The sequence below is a fragment of the Podarcis pityusensis genome (genome assembly GCF_964106645.2).
Source record: "Podarcis pityusensis genome assembly, chromosome: 2".
NCBI lineage: Eukaryota > Metazoa > Chordata > Lepidosauria > Squamata > Lacertidae > Podarcis > Podarcis pityusensis.
Genome location: NC_138029.1, coordinates 24,912,199 through 24,929,954, shown reverse-complemented (window position 1 = coordinate 24,929,954; position 17,756 = coordinate 24,912,199). Strand labels below are relative to the sequence as shown.

Here is a 17,756-nt window from a genome sequence, read left to right as displayed (position 1 = left end):
CCCATGGGGGTGGGGCAAGCCACCCATTGGGCGAGGCGAGCTGGGGCAGGTGCCAGCCACCTCCCCTCAGCTGGAGGGTGGCTGCGGCCGGGAGAGAGGTGGCAACTGGGGCGCCCCTGCAAGCCGCGCACCACACATATCTCATTCCGCTGGAGGGCGCCCCGCAGCCCTAGCGCTGCCCATGGACTTCCTTCGCTACTGGGTATTCCCCTTGTGGCCCCCACAACCCCTGTGGTTCTATGAAAACAAGTTTCTTGTTTTCCTCATGGTTGCAGAGAGAAGGTTGATTCTTGGATGTCAAATAGTGCTCAAGAATGCAAACGAATGAGAACAAAACATCCTCTTTCTCATTCCCCCACCCAATCCCATCCATCCATCTATCTTATCTTTATATTAAAAAAATTTCTCTCTCTCCAGGGTCTTTCAAGGGTTGTAGCAGTTTCCAACTATGGAAGTTGTTGAACAGGCTCCAGCAACTGCCGTATTGCATTAAACAAGTTACAATGTGATTTTTCTGGTCACATTAATCACGTGCAATTAAGGTGCAGGATGAGTCTCCTGTCTTCACTGTGCTTCCATTGTGGTTGTTAGTGCTGTGCAATAAATCCTGAGGAACTGGTCATTGCCTTAAACAGGATGTGGAGAAAGGTGAACTTGAGGTCTGACATCTTATCACTTTATAATTTTGGGGGGGGGGGGGGGAGGGAAGCAACCTCTGAGCCAGAAATATATTACTGTGAACAGGAAATATCTTTGCTCTGAGCCAAAATGCGAGAAACAAAGGACATTGAAGGAAGTCATCAGGGAGCATGTTTCAAACAAACAAAAGGCAGAAGGCTTTTCATACTGGTTGCTGCCTAATTGGTCTATGAAACACTTTGCCATAGGGCACAGTGAATGAAAGTCAAATTAGTTTAACACATGATGTGACACATTCTAGGTTCAGATGTTAGGTGGATTGGGGGTGTTTCCTGATGTTTAGGGGATCTGGAAGTGAACACCAGTGGAGGGATCATTCCATACAATGCTGGAGATGGATTGACTATTAGTGTGAGCTCCTGTTGCAGTTATTTTGTTTTGATAATAAAACCATACTGATAAGAATATAAACTGTGGGCAAATTAAAGGGAGCACAGATGGATTAGATTCTTAAACTGAGGAAGGGAACTCCAAGAAAAGGCATTGCCTTGTTGGATCAGATTAAAGGTCCATTAATTCAGCAGTCTGTCTCCAATACTGCCCAGATCAGTGTCTCTGGAAGTTCAAACTATGTCATAGCTAACCCCTGTTTGTCTCCAGGCATTTGGTAATTAGAAGTTTATTTCCTGTGGTCACAGACGGTCAGAAAAGCCAGTCATGTGACATGGTATGTAAACCCTTTCTACAAACAAATCATAGGTTAAATAATTTTCGGGCAAAATGTGTAAAATCTTAGTGGAAGCACTGTCTTCTGAATGGGAAAGACTCCTTCTCTTTGGCATAGGGGCACCACAAATTAAAAGTCTCTTGTGTCTGCCCATCTGGCTTCCAGATGCGCCTGCTTCAGGACAAATTAAGGTTTCCAGGGTGAATTAGAGCTCAATAAACTAGGCTGGGCTTCTGCATGAGTACGCTCATCGTTAGATGGAACATCCCTGTGCAACATCTGCCATATTCGGACATCATTCTAAGCTTTCAGTCCTTCATGAGTCGGAATATGTGCAAGTGGCTTTCACCTGCATGCAGCCCCTTTTTGCCACTTTACTCTTCCCCTTTGTGCCAGTAGCAAAAAACCCCCACCAGGATTCTGAACATTAATAATAGATTATTGTTCAGTCTAAACCTGGAATTTAAGATTAAGAGCTTCCAAATGAGCCAACTTCAAAGCCCTAGTTTAAATCTTGCTTTTAATCCTGGCTTGTATGGAAGCGCTTAACCATAGTTCCCAGTCTGGACAAATCAACAAACTATGGTTAAGAGTCGAATTCTGACATGTTTTGCAAAGCAGCAGGAGAGGGGCTGCATTCAGGTTTACACTGTGCATATCCTGAGCTATGATTGAAAGCTTAGTGTGATATCCAGGCATGACCAAACTTTATCTTCCTTTTGATTCAGTTTTCTGGGCTCACTATTAGAAGAGACAGCCTTAGTCCTTCATCATAGATGTGGGAATTTGTGTGCATGTGTGTAGTATAAATCCCATCTTGATTTCCATAGTGCTTGCTGTCTCAGCAGTAATATAACCTGGCTCACTTTCATTCCCATTTAAAGATGGAGAACTGACTCTGACTTGACCAAAACCACCCAGTAAAGCCATAGCAAATGGGAGACTTAGAACCTAGACATAACACACTCCAAAGCTATGCCACAGCATCAATGTTACTACTGCTATTTGACTCTTACTTTGCATCTGCTGAGTGCTAGGTGCTGTATAGTAGTAGTCGTCGTCGTCTTCTTTGGCGATCACTCCTAGCCGAGTAAGATTATCTTCCATAAACACGGTTTTAACAGTGAGTCCGTAAGTGATTGTGGAGACCAATTCTGGATCCACACGCCCTTCCACAAAGGGGACATAGGTTTCCGGGCTGGAGTTGATTATAGTGAGGGTTTGCCAAATGTGCCTTCCTCTTAGCACGTTTCTCCCTTTCATCCTGGGTTCGAGTGTCTTCAAAGCCCATGGCACTTTTGGTAAAGTCTGTTCTCCAATTGGAGCGCTCGCAGGCCAGTGTTTCCCAGTTGTCGGTGTTTATACTACATTTTTTAAGATTTGCCTTGAGAGAGTCTTTAAACCGCTTTTGTTGACCACCAGCATAACGCTTTTCATTTTTAAGTTCGGAATAGAATACAGTGGTACCCCAGGCTACATACACTTCAGGTTACAGACACTTCAGGTTAAAGACTCCGCTAGCCCAGAAATAGTGCTTCAGGTTAAGAACTTTGCTTCAGGATGAGAACAGAAATCGGGCTCCGGCGGTGCGGCAGCAGCAGGAGGCCCCATTAGCTAAAGTGGTGCTTCAGGTTAAGAACAGTTTCAGGTTAAGTACGGACCTCCAGAACAAATTAAGTACTTAACCTGAGGTACCACTGTAGTTGCTTTGGAAGACGATAATCAGGCATCCGTATAGTATTGGGGCAGGGGAGCAACACAACCCCTAACCAAAAGCTTTAGAGTCTACATTGGATAGAGAAGATAAATGTATAGGAAGAAGAGGTCAGGACAGTTTACATTTTAGATGTGGGTGAGAAAGGAGAATCCGGTAACCGAAAAAGTGCATGTGAGGTAAGCCTAGAAGAGAGTCAAAAAAAGGCTTTGCTGAAGAAGTGGATTGTGAGGAGGAAATTAAAAGAAAAGAAGCAAGTGCTTCAAAAAATGTGAAAAAATTGTTCCAGGCATGAAATACCAGGGCAGAAGGTAAGAAGTTGGAAAATGAGACAGGGAGTGTCATCAGTAGCAGATGAATTTTGATCTTGTCTAAACGTTGATGGTCCTGCTCCCATATTTGGAGCGTCAGTAAATGAACGTGAGACATAGCTAGTCCCTATCTCCCACATAACGTTTTAAAGCTACGGATCCTTCTGTTACTGATTGCATTCTGTGCAATACCTAAGATCTACAGCTTCTAATAATAGAAGTAAAGCTACCTCTGCAGCCCTTCATGTGAGCCGACGTTTCAGAGGAAATTTGCATAAGATAGGAATAAGCATCCTGGGCTGTGCCATTTTAGACTGCAAGACAAAGGCTGTATGTTTGAATGGTCCCTAACATAAAATTTCCTGCACTTAAGGGCAGTAGTATTTTGAGGGGGTAGTTTTGGGGTCAGAAGGTTTTCCCCTGGCAGCTGGGTTTCCATGTGTAGCTTTTCTTGGATATTGGGGAAACATTCAGAAAAACAGCCCTCTCTACCTGCATGGTGGAATGGTTGTATGAAATTAGGTTTTTAATAGGTTGTGTCTAATCTTAGTACTCTTTGCCCTAACAAATGCTAAATAACAGAATGGGGCTGATAAAGACCTGAACTCAGAATATGCTCTGCCTTTCTGGGAAACAGAATGGTGGAGCAACATCCCTTCCCTTCCTGCTCAGATAATTCTGAGTGACAGCTTTCACAATATACCCAATGTCATCAGTATCTGGCAGCCTCCCTTCTTATGCCATTCTGTGTTTCTCTAGAACTACTTGAAAGGCCATTGCAGTGTTTTAATTCTCTCTTGTGTCACATTTCCTGCTTTACAGGTTTGCTTCTCTTATTTATATCTGATTCATGCCTGCCAGGTTGCAAATTGCTATATAATGGTGCCATTCAGATCCCAATGGAATTGTTTGTCCGAGGTTTGGGTTGCTGATGTGCTAAAGATCCAGTGCACATTTATTCTGAGAAGCGAAGTTGCATTTATTTTTGTGTCTACCTTTCACCCTATTGTGAGTGTAAAAAGGCTGAGGACTAGCATAGGTCAGTGGCAAGTCTCTATGGCCAAGTGGGGAAATGAGGATTATGGAAAAGATCAGCAGTACCTGCGTGTCACTTTATATGCACACACACAAAATCTCTATGTTTAGAAATGTAAAGCCTGGTAGATGAAGAAGTATCAGATAAATTATATTGGAAGTTAAATGTGGATTATTTGGAAAGAGACAGGAAGATGTCTCTTAACTAATATATAAATGTAATGCCTGTGTCTTATAGTTTGGGGTAGGGGAAGTAACAAGGAAGCGAGCTGCCAAACATTAGAGGATAACATTTTGCCTATTTTGCTTTCATTACTTACCTGGTTGGGTTGACTCTGAAGCCCAAATCTCGCCTTATTCCAGTAAGTATCTCTATCAGTTAAGGGAACAATCTGACTCACACTGGCTAGCCAGCTGAAGGGCCTCAGGAAGCTAAGTCCTGCTCTGCCAGCAGAGATGGAAGTAGGCTAGCAGGTCAACATCCCACTAGATGTCCTCTGGCCCACATGTGGAAAGCTCTGCTGGAATAAGAGTTCCCATTGGTGGAGTAGGGAGAAACAGTATGCATCTGTGGTGGGAAAAGAGATGTCACATCCTAAGCCTCTTTGTTCCCTTGATATACCTCTGGAACTAAGGTCCTAGGGTAGTTAATTCCCTGCCCACAGTGAGGTGGCTGGGAGAGGATGTGGCTGTTACTCTGCCAGCAGATCTTCTCCTTTCAGCTTAGTCGATGTAAGGTAGGATTTCTCTGTTCATTGGATCCCATTGCTATCACTACTGTGTATGAAATCTTCAGCCCAGGGATGGGGAAAATCTTGGTGGGATTGTAACCATGTCTACTTTAAAGTAGGTCCTACTGAGTTCAGTGGGGCTTACTCCTAGTTAGGCATGCTTAGGATTGCAGTCATAAACTCTCTGTTGACAGATTAACAGTGTAATCCTATGCATGTTTAGTTGGAAGTAAATCCCACTGTATTCATTTGGGTTTAGGATTGCACCTTCTTATGCATTTTATTATACCTTTCTTCTTCAGTCTCCTAATTGCCTACTCATTCACAACTTCAACCACTAGTCAGGAAAGGTAGGAAGATTAGCTTGCATATGTCAATATATCTGACAGGTGTGGGAGGCAAAGTAGAAAGCGTGTTAGTTAGCAAGTGTGTGTATATGTGTGAAAATTTGCTTGTTGAGCATTTGAACAAAGAGCGTTGGAAGAAAACTGATAGGGACGCTTGTATGTTATACACAAATGTGTCGTCTTCATTTTAGGATATTTTAAGGTAATCACAAATGAAAATTGACATGTACAACTGCTTAGATCAAGCAAGTCAGCATGACAGCAGTTAAATGTAATGCTTTGTACCTGCTGTGTGTACATTTGGCAGGGCAAGCCAACTGTTGCAGAACTGTCATCTGATAGTTTCATTGGTCACGTAACTACATAATGTGCAGGCACAGGGTTATTATGGTCTGATAGCACACGATTCTGCAAACTTTCTGAGGTTGAGCAAGCCACTGCCTTTTCAATTTCTGGATGGGATGCTGCCTATGAACTTAATACTTGAGAGCTCTGTGTACACTACCTTGAGCTCTGTGGAAGAAAGGTAGGATATAAATGTAATAAATACGTATAGGTTGAGCAAACTAGCCTTCTTCTCCCGGTGGAGAACAGGCACAGGGGCTCACCACCTGTGGTTCTCTAGTTGATGCTGCACTACATTACTGATGATTGGCCATGCTGTCTGGAACTTACGGGACCTAGAACCCTACAGGTGCCACAGCTGTGCTTCAGGTTTTTAATCCACAGCTAAAGCAAAGTCTTAAGTACCATTTGCTGCATCTGGTTCCATTCAGTGTCATTATCATTGTCTCTTCCAGCTACCCACCTGCAGTTTTAATTTAGATTGTATGCTCCTTGGATCAGAGACTTGTCGCTCCACTCTTTTACTGCTCCTTAAATTATGTATAGATGACTTACAAATCTATACAAATAATAATGGCTGTGATGTGTGTAATATTTGCACATCTGCTTGCTACCCTGTATCATCTTAAGTACAGATGTGCTTCTGCTTCCTCTCCCTAATACAAGCCCTTATTATCCCAGGTAAACTTCTAAAGTTTCTTAATTTTCACCCTTCCAGTTGGTTCTGCATGCTCATGGGTTAGTCTCTCGTCATAGTATCCCCGCTCCCTGTTCTGAGTACTTCCACATCTGGGTCCCTGTTGGCTTCTTAGGGCTTGGGCAGTGCTGTTCCTTTCTCTAAATCTTCCTTGGTTTTTGTAAGTAGCTTGTAACCTTTTAGCTGAGAGGTAAGATTTTTAGTCTTGTAACTGTAGGCACCTTTCTGAATGAGTTCCTTAACCCATAGGTCTCTTCCCTAATCTTGCCGTCAAACCCATCAGATCCAATTTTCCTATTGCCAAACAATCCTTCTGGTTCAGAATGTGCCAAGCTTTCACGTAATCAGTGCTTATATTATCTTTTGCAGTTCCCTGGCTATTGGAACCAGAACTGGGTACAGGCTTTTTTCCTTGAGTTCTGTGGAGCAGCTGGATCAGGTCCATGAAAGCAGTAAGTCCATTCTGTTTTGATACAACAAAATATTGGCTGATGACAGGCATTATCCTGCATTACAGCACTTTAATCTGCCTCAATGGAGCAATTCCATTTTATCATTCCTGCTAGAAAACAGATGGCATATCTTGGCTGCGGCCTTGCTTGTGTTCAAACTGCACTAGACGCAGCTGCGTTAAAGGGACAGTTGCCCACAAAGACAGCATAAAACAGTGGTGGAGATTCTTCCTTGTTTTGGACACCAGTATGAATCTAAAGCAGTCTTGAGCCTATTTGCATTAGTAGTTCAGTCCCAATCATTCTGCTGTGAGTTGGAGCAAATTAAATGCACAGCTGTGCAATCTTCACTGACTTGTGGGGATCGAGCCAACGTTTTCAAATATCCAGAGCTGTATCTCCAGAGTAAAAAGGCGTGATCACTACTGGGAAAACGCAGTTGTGCGTTGCAGTAAAGAGTCTGAGAATTTGGGGGGGGGAGGAGCTTCAATGTGAAACAATGACCTTTCTATTCCTAAAGGCAGCCCAGCTGGCCCGCAGTAACTTATGTGAAGTCCAGATAGCTCAGTTGGTTAGACCATGGTGCTGATAATGCCAAGGTTGCAAGTTTGCTCCCCATATGGGACAGCTGCATATTCTTGCTATTGCAGGGGGTTAGAATAGATGATCCTCAGGGCCCCTTCCAACTCTACAATTCTCTGATTCTATGTTACATGCAGATCCAGAATGTGATCTTTGTGGGTCTCTTGAAATGCTTCCCTAGCTCTTCCATAAGTGATGCTGTTGAGCTGCTTTTTTTAAAAAAATGATCAGTGTGATTTGAACTAATATTTCAGTGACCCAACCAAAAGTGCAGGGATCAATCACAGGGATATCCCGCATGGAATCTCCCCCGCTGCCACCCTGCAAATAGATTGCCATGCTCAGGGTATTCAGGGTTGACTTGCCCCTTCGCCCCGTTTGGTTCATCATAGGTGACAGCAGGGAACTGGCTACAAAACATGCCATTGAAGCTCAAGACCAGCCTTTTGTCAAGCATCCTCTCCTTGAAAGCCTTCAAATAAGAGACTCTTGTTGTCACCTCAACTCTGCCTCCGCCAACCCAATGTTGAGTGATATAGATGGGACAGTTTCCTTCTTTTTAACCCAAGCCTATCATTCTGTAGTTCAAACCCGTTGCCTTTTCTGCTGTCCTTTGGTGTATGGCTGGTTCCCCTCTTGCTGATGGTAGGCATGATCAAGTGGCTTTATCACTTTAATATCAATGGAAATTATATAAGTGCTGAAATGAATGACTTAAAAATGTTTACCCTTGGCTGGATCAGGTGTTTTCCTCCATATATTTCAAAATTGCCCACACGTTTTTGCTTAATCTCGCTGCCACACACCCCTGCCCCCCGCAACCTTCAAGCCTCCTTTGCTCACAGTTCAATATTTCCATGAGGTCATCGTAGAGAGGAGTAAAGCTGTGTTTTTAGGCACTTGGAATATTATGTTCCCATAAACAGCCTAAAGTGGCCTTTGCTTTGTATGCCACAGAACCACATTCTTTTTGAAGAGCTCGTAGTCTCGGGCATGGTTCGGGTTGCAAACGGGGAGGGGAAATGATTTTATAAAGCACACTTAGAAGTGCTTAAACAAGATTAGAAATTCAAAACAAAGCGGCAAAGATCAGCTTTCCATTTAAATGAAATACACATCCTGCGTTGTGGTTGCTGTCATTAGCGTTTCACTTTAAATATCTCTTTTTAAAAAGGCTTCCATTTGGCTGCATGCTCTCGTGCAACTTAGCAACACAAAGATACACATTTGTCAGCCAAGGTCTGCCCAGTTATTGCAGGTCAGTTTAAAACTATGCTGAACTGTGTCCTTGGGTAGCACTCTGTGGCCAGATTGTGACAATGTACTTCAGGGCAACCTGACCTGCCAGTTTTTTTGTGTGTTTTTTTGAGCCACAAGTAAATCGTTCAGCTGCACCTTCCACAACACTGCTGAAATCCCACCTCTCCTGTCCTTTCCTGCAGTCACAAATACGGTTGATGATAATTTTTCTCTTCAGCTGTTTTTTTTAAAAACTTTGCATATAGGAAGATCCGTATTTCTACCACTTTGTTATAGCCTGACCCTTTGCATACTTAAAGGTAAAGGTAAAGGGACCCCTGACCATTAGGTCCAGTCGCGGACGTCTCTGGGGTTGCAGCGCTCATCTCGCTCTATAGGCCAAGGGAGCTGGTGTTTGTCTGCAGACAGCTTCCGGGTCATGTGGCCAGCATGACTAAACCGCTTCTGGCGAATCAGAGCAGTGCACGGAAACGCCGTTTATCTTCCTGCCGGAAGATATTTATCTACTTGCACTTTGATGTGCTTTCGAACTGCTAGGTGGGCAGGAGATGGGACCGAGCAATGGGAGCTCACCCTGTCATGGGGATTTGAACCACTGACCTTCTGATCGGCAAGTCCTAGGCCCTTATGCATACTTACACAGATGTAAATCTCACTGTGTTCAGTGGATCCTACTCTCAATTACATTATTTAGATAATTAAATGGGTATAGATTGCATACATGTATTGTATGTCTCCATAATGGCTGCCTTTGGATGCCAAAGTAAATCATGGTTTAATGTTTTGAGAAAAAGCCTGTGTGACTCTTGGGTTCATGTACAAACGCCTTCCCCTTCTCTGGTGTGACTGTAAAGTAAATTTTAGATTTACTTCAATTAAATGTGTTGTCTGTGATTAGACTGGGTAAACTTAATTACTGCTAGCAGAATCAAGCCAGCTTCATAAACTATGGTTTGACGTTGACTTGTTTCCATTAACAATAGTTAAGGTTAATCTGTTCATGTGTAGGTTTGGACCATATAGCAAGCTGCAGTTAATCTAAAATGGAAGCAAAAGGGTTGTGGCCTTGGTGGAGAAGGAGAAGGAAGCGCATGAGCCTGAGGCTCACTGCACTTCATTTTTGTAATGCTAAACCATGGTTTAGCACTATGTCCAAAGCAGCCTATTGTTATTCCAGTGGAAGTGTAGGCAGGGAGATCTACAGAAATATCTAAATTTCCTTTTAAGGCCATCCAGGCCTTAATACAATACAAAAAAAAAGTAAACAGAATATTGTAAAAGGACAACATAAATTTCACACAAATAGAGCAGCAGCAATAAAAATCCAATTCAAAGTACCTCCGCCTTCCCCCAAAGCCTGAGCAAGGAGGCTACAAGTTGTGTGAAGATGTACTTTCTTTTATCTGTCCTGAATCTTCCATCATTCAGCTTCATTGGATTACCCCAAGTTCTATTATTATAAGGGATGGTGAAACCCCTCTATCTACTTCCTCCTTTCTGTCTAGTCTATCTCTGTATGGTGGGAAACTCCTGCTGCAAATACCACAGACAACCCAAGTAGATTACATTAGGGTCCGTGGCTGGGATCCCATTGTTTAAAACCGGAGATCTTTTTGCATTCTGAAATTCTTTTATGGTGTCCTGCAACATTTCTGTTGCATTAGCTGGCAAGCAGACATTTGAACTCACACAGTCTAAGATTGTAAAAAAACAAACAAACAAAAAACCCTGCTTGTTTGGCTCATGCGACTAAACAGCTGTTAGCAAAGATAGCTTGGGTGCAGGTTGACTTTGGGACTGGGGCCAGGAAGAGAACTTTATAATCTAATACTGTGTCCACTGGCCTAGAAACTTTCCCCTTTTCAGCCTTCCTTCAGGAAGGACGGGTCATCCCTTCCAACTGTGGCTGTCAAACAGGGAAGGGATGAGATTATGTACATCTTGTCCCTTCCGTCTGGAAACCCATTTTGTTTCCTCCCACTCGACAGAGCCTTGTATCTCCAGGGAGGTTGTCTTATTTTGTCAGCTTGCCTTGGGCAATTCACATTTCCCCTTTTTGTTGGGGTGCATGTCCCCTAAGCTAGGAGGGAGGAAAAAAAGTATTATTAGAGCTTATTATACCACACACCCCTCTCATAGTAGGAGAACTGGCTTCTCAAGTTAGCATCATACAGATACTGTAAAAGAAGCTGATTGTAAATTCCTTCTGGAGATGAGCCATTTGCCTCTGACTTCCCTATCCCTGAATGTGACCTATGCAAAGTTCCGACAGTGGAGGCGAATCTTTAGAAAACAGTTGATGACTCAGCATTTTGCCCTTTTGCGTGTATGATTCTCCTCCTCTTAGCAAGAGCTTTTCCATCTCTTTTCATTTCACCCCACAGATGAAATCCCGGATGTTTACATCGTAGAGCGCCTCTTCTCCAGCAGCCTGGTGGTGGTGGTGAGTCGCACAAAGCCTCGGCAGATGAATGTCTACCATTTCAAGAAAGGGACCGAAATCTGTAACTACAGTTACTCTAGCAATATCCTCTCTGTCCGGCTCAATCGGCAGGTAAGAGATTAGGGACTTTGCTCACTCTCAAGTCATAAAGATGCGTGATTTGAATTTTCTTGCTCGTACTGTTTGTGTCTTAGTCTTGCTACATCCCTTTCAGAAGAACTATTCCTCTTGGATTGCAAGTAGTTATCCATCCCCCCCCCCCCCAATAAAGTACTCCTTTTAACTCAGGGTCGGGGAACATTGCCGGACTCCAAGCCTCACCATCCCTTGCCATTTGCAGTCTACCCATCTTCTTTACATTGCAGCATCATTGCATGATTTAGGAAGCAGGAACTGCCTTAGCCCAGCCTGGCTCTGGTTCTTACTTTACAAAACCTTCATAAGAGCAAAGTTTGTTTCTCTGTGCGTGTGCTGTTATTTTTCTTGATTGGACTCCTTAGTGGAAAACCTTAGTTTTGAAAATGGAAGAATCGTTTTCAATGGAGCTGCTGGGTTCCAGCACAGTTATTAGTTGCACATGTTGGCAAAACTATGTTTTGGTTTCCAAGTGGTGAGAGGTTTTGACTGGTGGGAAGAACTAACCACCCCCCACCCCTGAAATGTGAATATAGCAGATTCCTTTGGAGCAGAGGTTCTGCTACTAATCCTTGTTGGGTTGCATCTTGGCCATTGGTTGTCAGCAGTGTAGCTCCTGGCTTTTGACAAAGTGTCTCAGGATTCATGAGTGAGGGATTGAGGCTTCTCTATTGCCCTGGCTAGAAGTGCAGAGTGATTCAGCTTACACCTGTATGTGCTGACATTGCATTCAGTGGTGGTTGTGCTGTAGAACATCAAGGAACTGTCTTGCTGTAAGGGACTGAAGGCTTACTTAAAACCAGTGTTTCAAACAGTGGCTAACCAGAAGCCTCTAGGAAGTTCGCAAGCAGGGCATAAAGATGGTGGTCTTTCACTGTTTGTCCTGAACATCTGGTAACCTCAGGTATACTTTGAACATGGAGGTTCCATTTATCAATCATGCTATTGATGGATCCAGCTTCAATGAGCTTTATCCTTTCTAAATCTAGCTTGTAGCCATCACCAAATTGGTTAATAATATGTTACATGTACTTCCTTCTGTCTGAATCTCCTGCCAAAGATGCTCACTCTGTGACTGTAAGAGGAAAATGTCTCTATTCACTCCCTCCATGCTACATTGAATTTTATGAATATTATGCCTTGCTCTCTCGGTTGTCTTCTCACCCACCCTGTCAGCCCTAAATTGAAAAGCCTCAAATTTATTAGCATTTCCTAACGGGAAAGGTACTCCACTACGTTGATTCCTATTGTCCAAAACAAACATCCTTACTTAAACATGCATATGTATGTGCAGGTCACAGTTCTGAAGTAATGGCTGGTTTCTTGTGAATTTGAATCAGAGCCTTACTTGAACCTGTTAATTAGCTTGCAGGTGTAAGAGCACCAGGGATCAGGGCCTCCTTCCACATCAGTGGTGTTGTGTCACCAGTAAAATAGATCCTGGGCTGGGTGTCAACACAGGAGATTTGTTTTGAACTCTTTGTGCTGTTCACAGCCCTCAGTGGTCACTGCACACTCTGTGCTATGTACACTTGTGTGTACATATTTGCTCAGCCCCCGCCCCCTTTAAAGAAAGGTACACTGCAATTGCAACAGGTGTGTGAAGGGTTCATGGCAGAGACAAAAAGAAAGGTTAAAGTGCTCATCCTGAAGAGGAAATGAATGTAAGATAAAGATTTGTTTTTAGGAGTTAACAGCAGGCTTTAAAAGACAAAACAGGTAGTTGAGGACTTTGCTTTTATAGGCAGTTGCAAAAGCTATGTAATTATAATTCTAAGTTAGAAAATTCAAAGCTGGCAGCTATCATTAAAGATGTCACGTTGGACTGCAGAAGAGGAAACTTTCCAAAAATGAAGGAGTTGGTGCAGAGGAAGCTGAAAGGGAAAGTCAAGAGTCAAATTTCTTCAAAACACTTAGGAGTGCTTTAAAAACTCAATGCTAGAAGCTCAGCTACCATGTATGCCACAGTTCATGAAAGTCGCCACCAGGTTTTCAGCTTCCATGGTCAGTAACAGTATGCACCTCTAAATAGCAGTTGTGCTCAGCTTCCGTTTGCAAGCTTTCCATGAGTATTTGGTTGGTCACTGTGAGAACAGAGTGCTGGACCAGATGGGCTTGATCCTACAGGGCTTATCTTACGATTGCCAGGGAATATCTTCAACTATAGGCATGATGCAAACTCTTCGGTTTTCCTAGTATTAAGTATGAGGTGCATGGAAATGCCAGGGATTTTCTGTCTGGAAGGCATTACCGAAATGACGCAGTGTGACCACTTGGCAATGCTATGCTTGGGATTCTGTAGCTAGAAAGGGCATAGCAGATTCTATATTCTCAAAAATCAGAGAAGCCTTGGCTTCAAGTAGCAAAGGCTATTCCTCAAGTTAAAAAAAGAAAGAAATCAAGGTAAGTTTTTAATTCTAAAATCCTGGTTTCAAATAAATGATCAACACCTGTGATGAAGTTCTTATTAGAAATATCACCTTTTTCAGTTTCTGGGGCCTCAGAGCTTCTGGTCATACACTGGCATTATTTTGGGTGCTCAATTTCCCCGTTTTTAAAATACCTGCGACATAAATAACCCCTTCAGAGCACAGGCACAGTTTTCATTGGCAAAAGCTGATTGGCCAACAACAGTCTAGACTCCATCTTTAATCTTGGTTGATGCCAGATACAGGAGCAGCTTGTCATTGATGAGGTCTTGCTGCTGTTTCCAAGGTCCAAGGCTGTTTCCTCAAAGAAACAAGACCTTTTTGTTTGCACTCTGGGAATACGTTATCATTGTCTTCTTCCCTCCTGTTCAGTGGCTGTGCGCTGCAACCTTATGCGTGGCCCATCAGATGTAGCTGCCGTTGAATCCCCAAGTAAGTGTAGGATTTCAAACTTAGTGTTGGTGGTTGCCGCTGCAAGAGGTGTGGATGGGAGCATAACTTTCCAGCCAGTCTGATAATGGTTAATGCTGTGCACATTATCTTGACACCTGGAAGAATATGACAGCTAAAGCACTTTGTGTCTCTACAAACGTAAGCCCAATTGACTTACTCTCCGGTAAGTGAGCATAGGATTGCAGCCTGAACCATCATCATCATTGATAAATGCTAGGTGCTGTATCCGGGTTATCTCAAGCTCATGTTTTGAAATACGAAATGCTTGTTTGGAGGTTCTAGCAGGGGAGCGCAGCTATCGTATACCCTTGACCGAAGAACGGTACACACCTTCTATCTGGGATGGTCGTCCTCTTCCACCGAGCGCGCAGCTTCGGGAGGGACGCACATGGAGCGGTGAGGGAGGAAGGGGACACCCGCCTAGCCAGCCAGATCAGCCGAATCAACCCTGGCGATCAGTGGGGTGACAGATGTCGCAGCCAGATCGCCCTCACATCCTCACAGATCTACCCACCCGGGAAGAATGGCAGATGAAGGTGATGGACTACATGGAACTGGCGGAAATGACTGGCAGAATCCGAGACCATGGAGAAGAGTCGGTGGAAGAAGATCGGAAGAAATTTAAAGTTTATTTACAGAAACATTGTAAAATTAAGGAATGGTAGAAGGATGTTGGAATGAAGTAATGTGGTTTTAGCAGAAATGCTATAAAGGATTAAGAAAAAACAGATTGTTAAATGGTGAAAGGAGGGAAAGTAAAGTTACATTATATTAAGATAAAATATAGGACAAAAACTGGAAAAGATGGAAAGGACTTGCTGAAATAGCTAACTGAACTAGAATACAAAAAAGGGAGGTGTGAGGAGGTCAAGGAAACAAGCAAATGAAAGATAAGTTATGGGAAGGTTCATTGTATTTTTTTTTCATTTTTTTATTTAACTGTTTTTATCTTTTTAGTCCTTTTTTTTCTTCTTCTTTTCCTTATTGTGATGTGATGTTCTGTTTTTGCTTAATATGCTGTTTTCTATTTTTTCTTTTTGTAACCTTTTAAATCTTAATAAATACTATTTTTTTAAAAAATGAAATACGAAATGCTATCTTTCAGCTTGTAGGACACACACTAAAAATGTAACGTTTAAATAAGCTCTGGTACCCTTACTGAAGTTTCTTCTAATTCCACCTTTTTGAGTGGATGTGATTTTAGGGGAATGCTATTTATTCCAGGTAGAGGGCCATTCAGGCAGATGTAATAGAGAGTTGTACCTTAGCTTTTGGAATACGCTACTGTTTTATTGCTGGAAGATTTGAAAAAAAAAGAGGTGAAATGTAATCTGTTTTAAGCTGACAGATCTCCCTCTGCCACTTCGCTTCTATATCTTCCTATAGTGCAAACAGTAGTTTATCTTAGTGATTAAGATAATTTTTCTTGACCAAACCAAGTTCAGCATAGATCATATCTCTTTCTGTTTGTTGTGAACACCTGATGCCTTTTCTCCCAAGTAGATAGTCCGAGCCGGTCTGTGAACCTTCCCAGTGCAACTGGCATGTACTGATGGAATGTTTTGAGGCCTATCTTATTCCTAAGCAACAACTTGTGCTTTTTTTTTGTATTTGCAGAGACTAATTGTTTGCTTGGAGGAATCTATTTATATCCATAACATTAAGGACATGAAGCTTCTGAAAACGATCTTGGACACCCCTCCAAACACAACAGGTAAGAGAATAAGCCTAGCTTTCTGTGGGTGGTGGACTTAGCACAGCTAGTCTGTAAACTCATTGCAGGTATCCCTATGTCACTGGTATGCTGTGTCAAAAAGCCCCATGGGGTGCATTCATTCAATGGAAAGACTTTCTCTCACCTTTCTAACACCCTAAGGAAAGTCCTTTTGTAGCTCTCTGCTTCTTGGGGGTAGCTTTGTTGCTTCATTCAGCAGTAGTAACTGATAACCAGTTTAAATTGGGGCAAAAGGACCTGTGGTTTTCCTTGTGCTGTGATGGTTGCAGGGTTAATAAAAAAAACAAGTACACGTTTCTGGGCGATTGTGAAATTATCCTTTCAAGTGAATATGCCCTTCTTTAAGCAGCCAAATGGAGAGTGACACTTCCTTCACTCCTCAGGGATTATGTAGGAAGGTTGTAAGTGAATGCTCAATTGGACTAAAAGAGCCCTGGGGCCAGACCGGTGCCTGCCAGGTGATTTAGACTGCAGCTGCCTTCGGTGCTGGAGTTGTAGTCCAGACCTGGGCTGTGATTTTGTTGCAGCATCTGAAGGAGATTCTTGTTTACAGCATCTGGAGTTGCTGTGCATCAGGCTGCTTGGTTGACCTTGGGAAAGGAATATCTTGACAGTGTTCAGTTCTCAGTTGGAGGCATTAGTTAGATTTGCACTGATCTAACAACATCAGGAGAGGGAGCTGGAATGGGTTTAAGCGAACAAAATGTTTAGTTTGGTTTAGTCCATGAATGGTAAGAAGAGTGAAGTACCTCTGGCGGATGCGGTTAATGGGATTTTTCCTACTCATCTACTTGGGTGTCTTGGTTATAGAGGCATGTGACTGTTAAAAAGAAGTGGCAGGGGTTGTACATACACTGTGCCCAAAAATAAAAATAAAATCCAATCCCCCCCCCCAACACATTAATTTCCTGTGAAGAAAATCCAGCTACTGCAATTGGAATAAATGAAAAACAATTTGCATGGCATACCTTTGCTTACCTTGGAGTATCTTGTTCTACTTTCAATATGAAACTTTTCAAAGAACTTGAATTGTGTGTTTAGCAAGGGAGGGCGCTATGGAGAAGACTTGGGAAAAGAGAGGACTGTTGGAGCAAGGGAAAAGTAACCAGTGATAGAGAAGAAACTTCCTGATACCAGGTCAGGCTAATTGTCCCACAAGACCAGTATTGTCTACTGTCTTTCCCATCATCTGATAAGTGTGGAGCAAAGAGCTCTTGGGGACACTGAAACTAACTTTCAGCCAGTGGAAGTTTTGCTGTTGGTTCCTCTTAATGCCACCAATTCGTGTCTAGATGCTGAGATTTCATTATGCATTCCTCACTCGGCGTGTTTCCCATACTCTTTCCTCACTCTCCTTGCACTGGGTAACAGAGCAAGAAACTTTGAATACTTAATTTGGGGGACATAATGCTGGTTCACACACTTGCCTAGCTGTAAACTACGTGAGACTCCATACAGAAAAGCCCCCTCCCCTGAGGCAATGCGTAATTCCTGCACAGTGCATATACAGCCATATGGTACATTCCTAATTTGTGCTGTTTCACTTCACCTTTTGTGAAGTCCAGTATGAATGGACACTGTGTGTAGTGCCACACTGCGTATTGTCTCACACCTATGGTGGTTGGGTGGGTGATGTGTACCTGCTTTTCCAGCACGTACACTGTATTTTCAGCTACCTGGCTGTGTGTGTGAACCAGACCGCGGGAAGCTGAGTTTTGCAG

The 17,756-nt window shown here is 43.0% G+C and overlaps 1 protein-coding gene across 2 annotated transcripts in view; it reads left to right on the top strand.

Moving 5' to 3' along the window:
- WIPI1 (WD repeat domain, phosphoinositide interacting 1) overlaps window positions 1-17,756 on the top strand; it is a 52,506-nt gene that overhangs the window by 3,402 nt on the left and 31,348 nt on the right. For both annotated transcript variants that reach the window (XR_013982691.1, XM_080994818.1), the window contains exons 2-4: window positions 6,916-6,998; window positions 11,225-11,394; window positions 15,918-16,014. Coding sequence is in view for 1 of the 2 variants with exons in the window: in XM_080994818.1 (XP_080850944.1) it covers window positions 6,916-6,998; window positions 11,225-11,394; window positions 15,918-16,014 (350 nt within the window). In the remaining variant the exon portion in view is untranslated. The remainder of the gene's footprint in view (window positions 1-6,915; window positions 6,999-11,224; window positions 11,395-15,917; window positions 16,015-17,756) is intronic.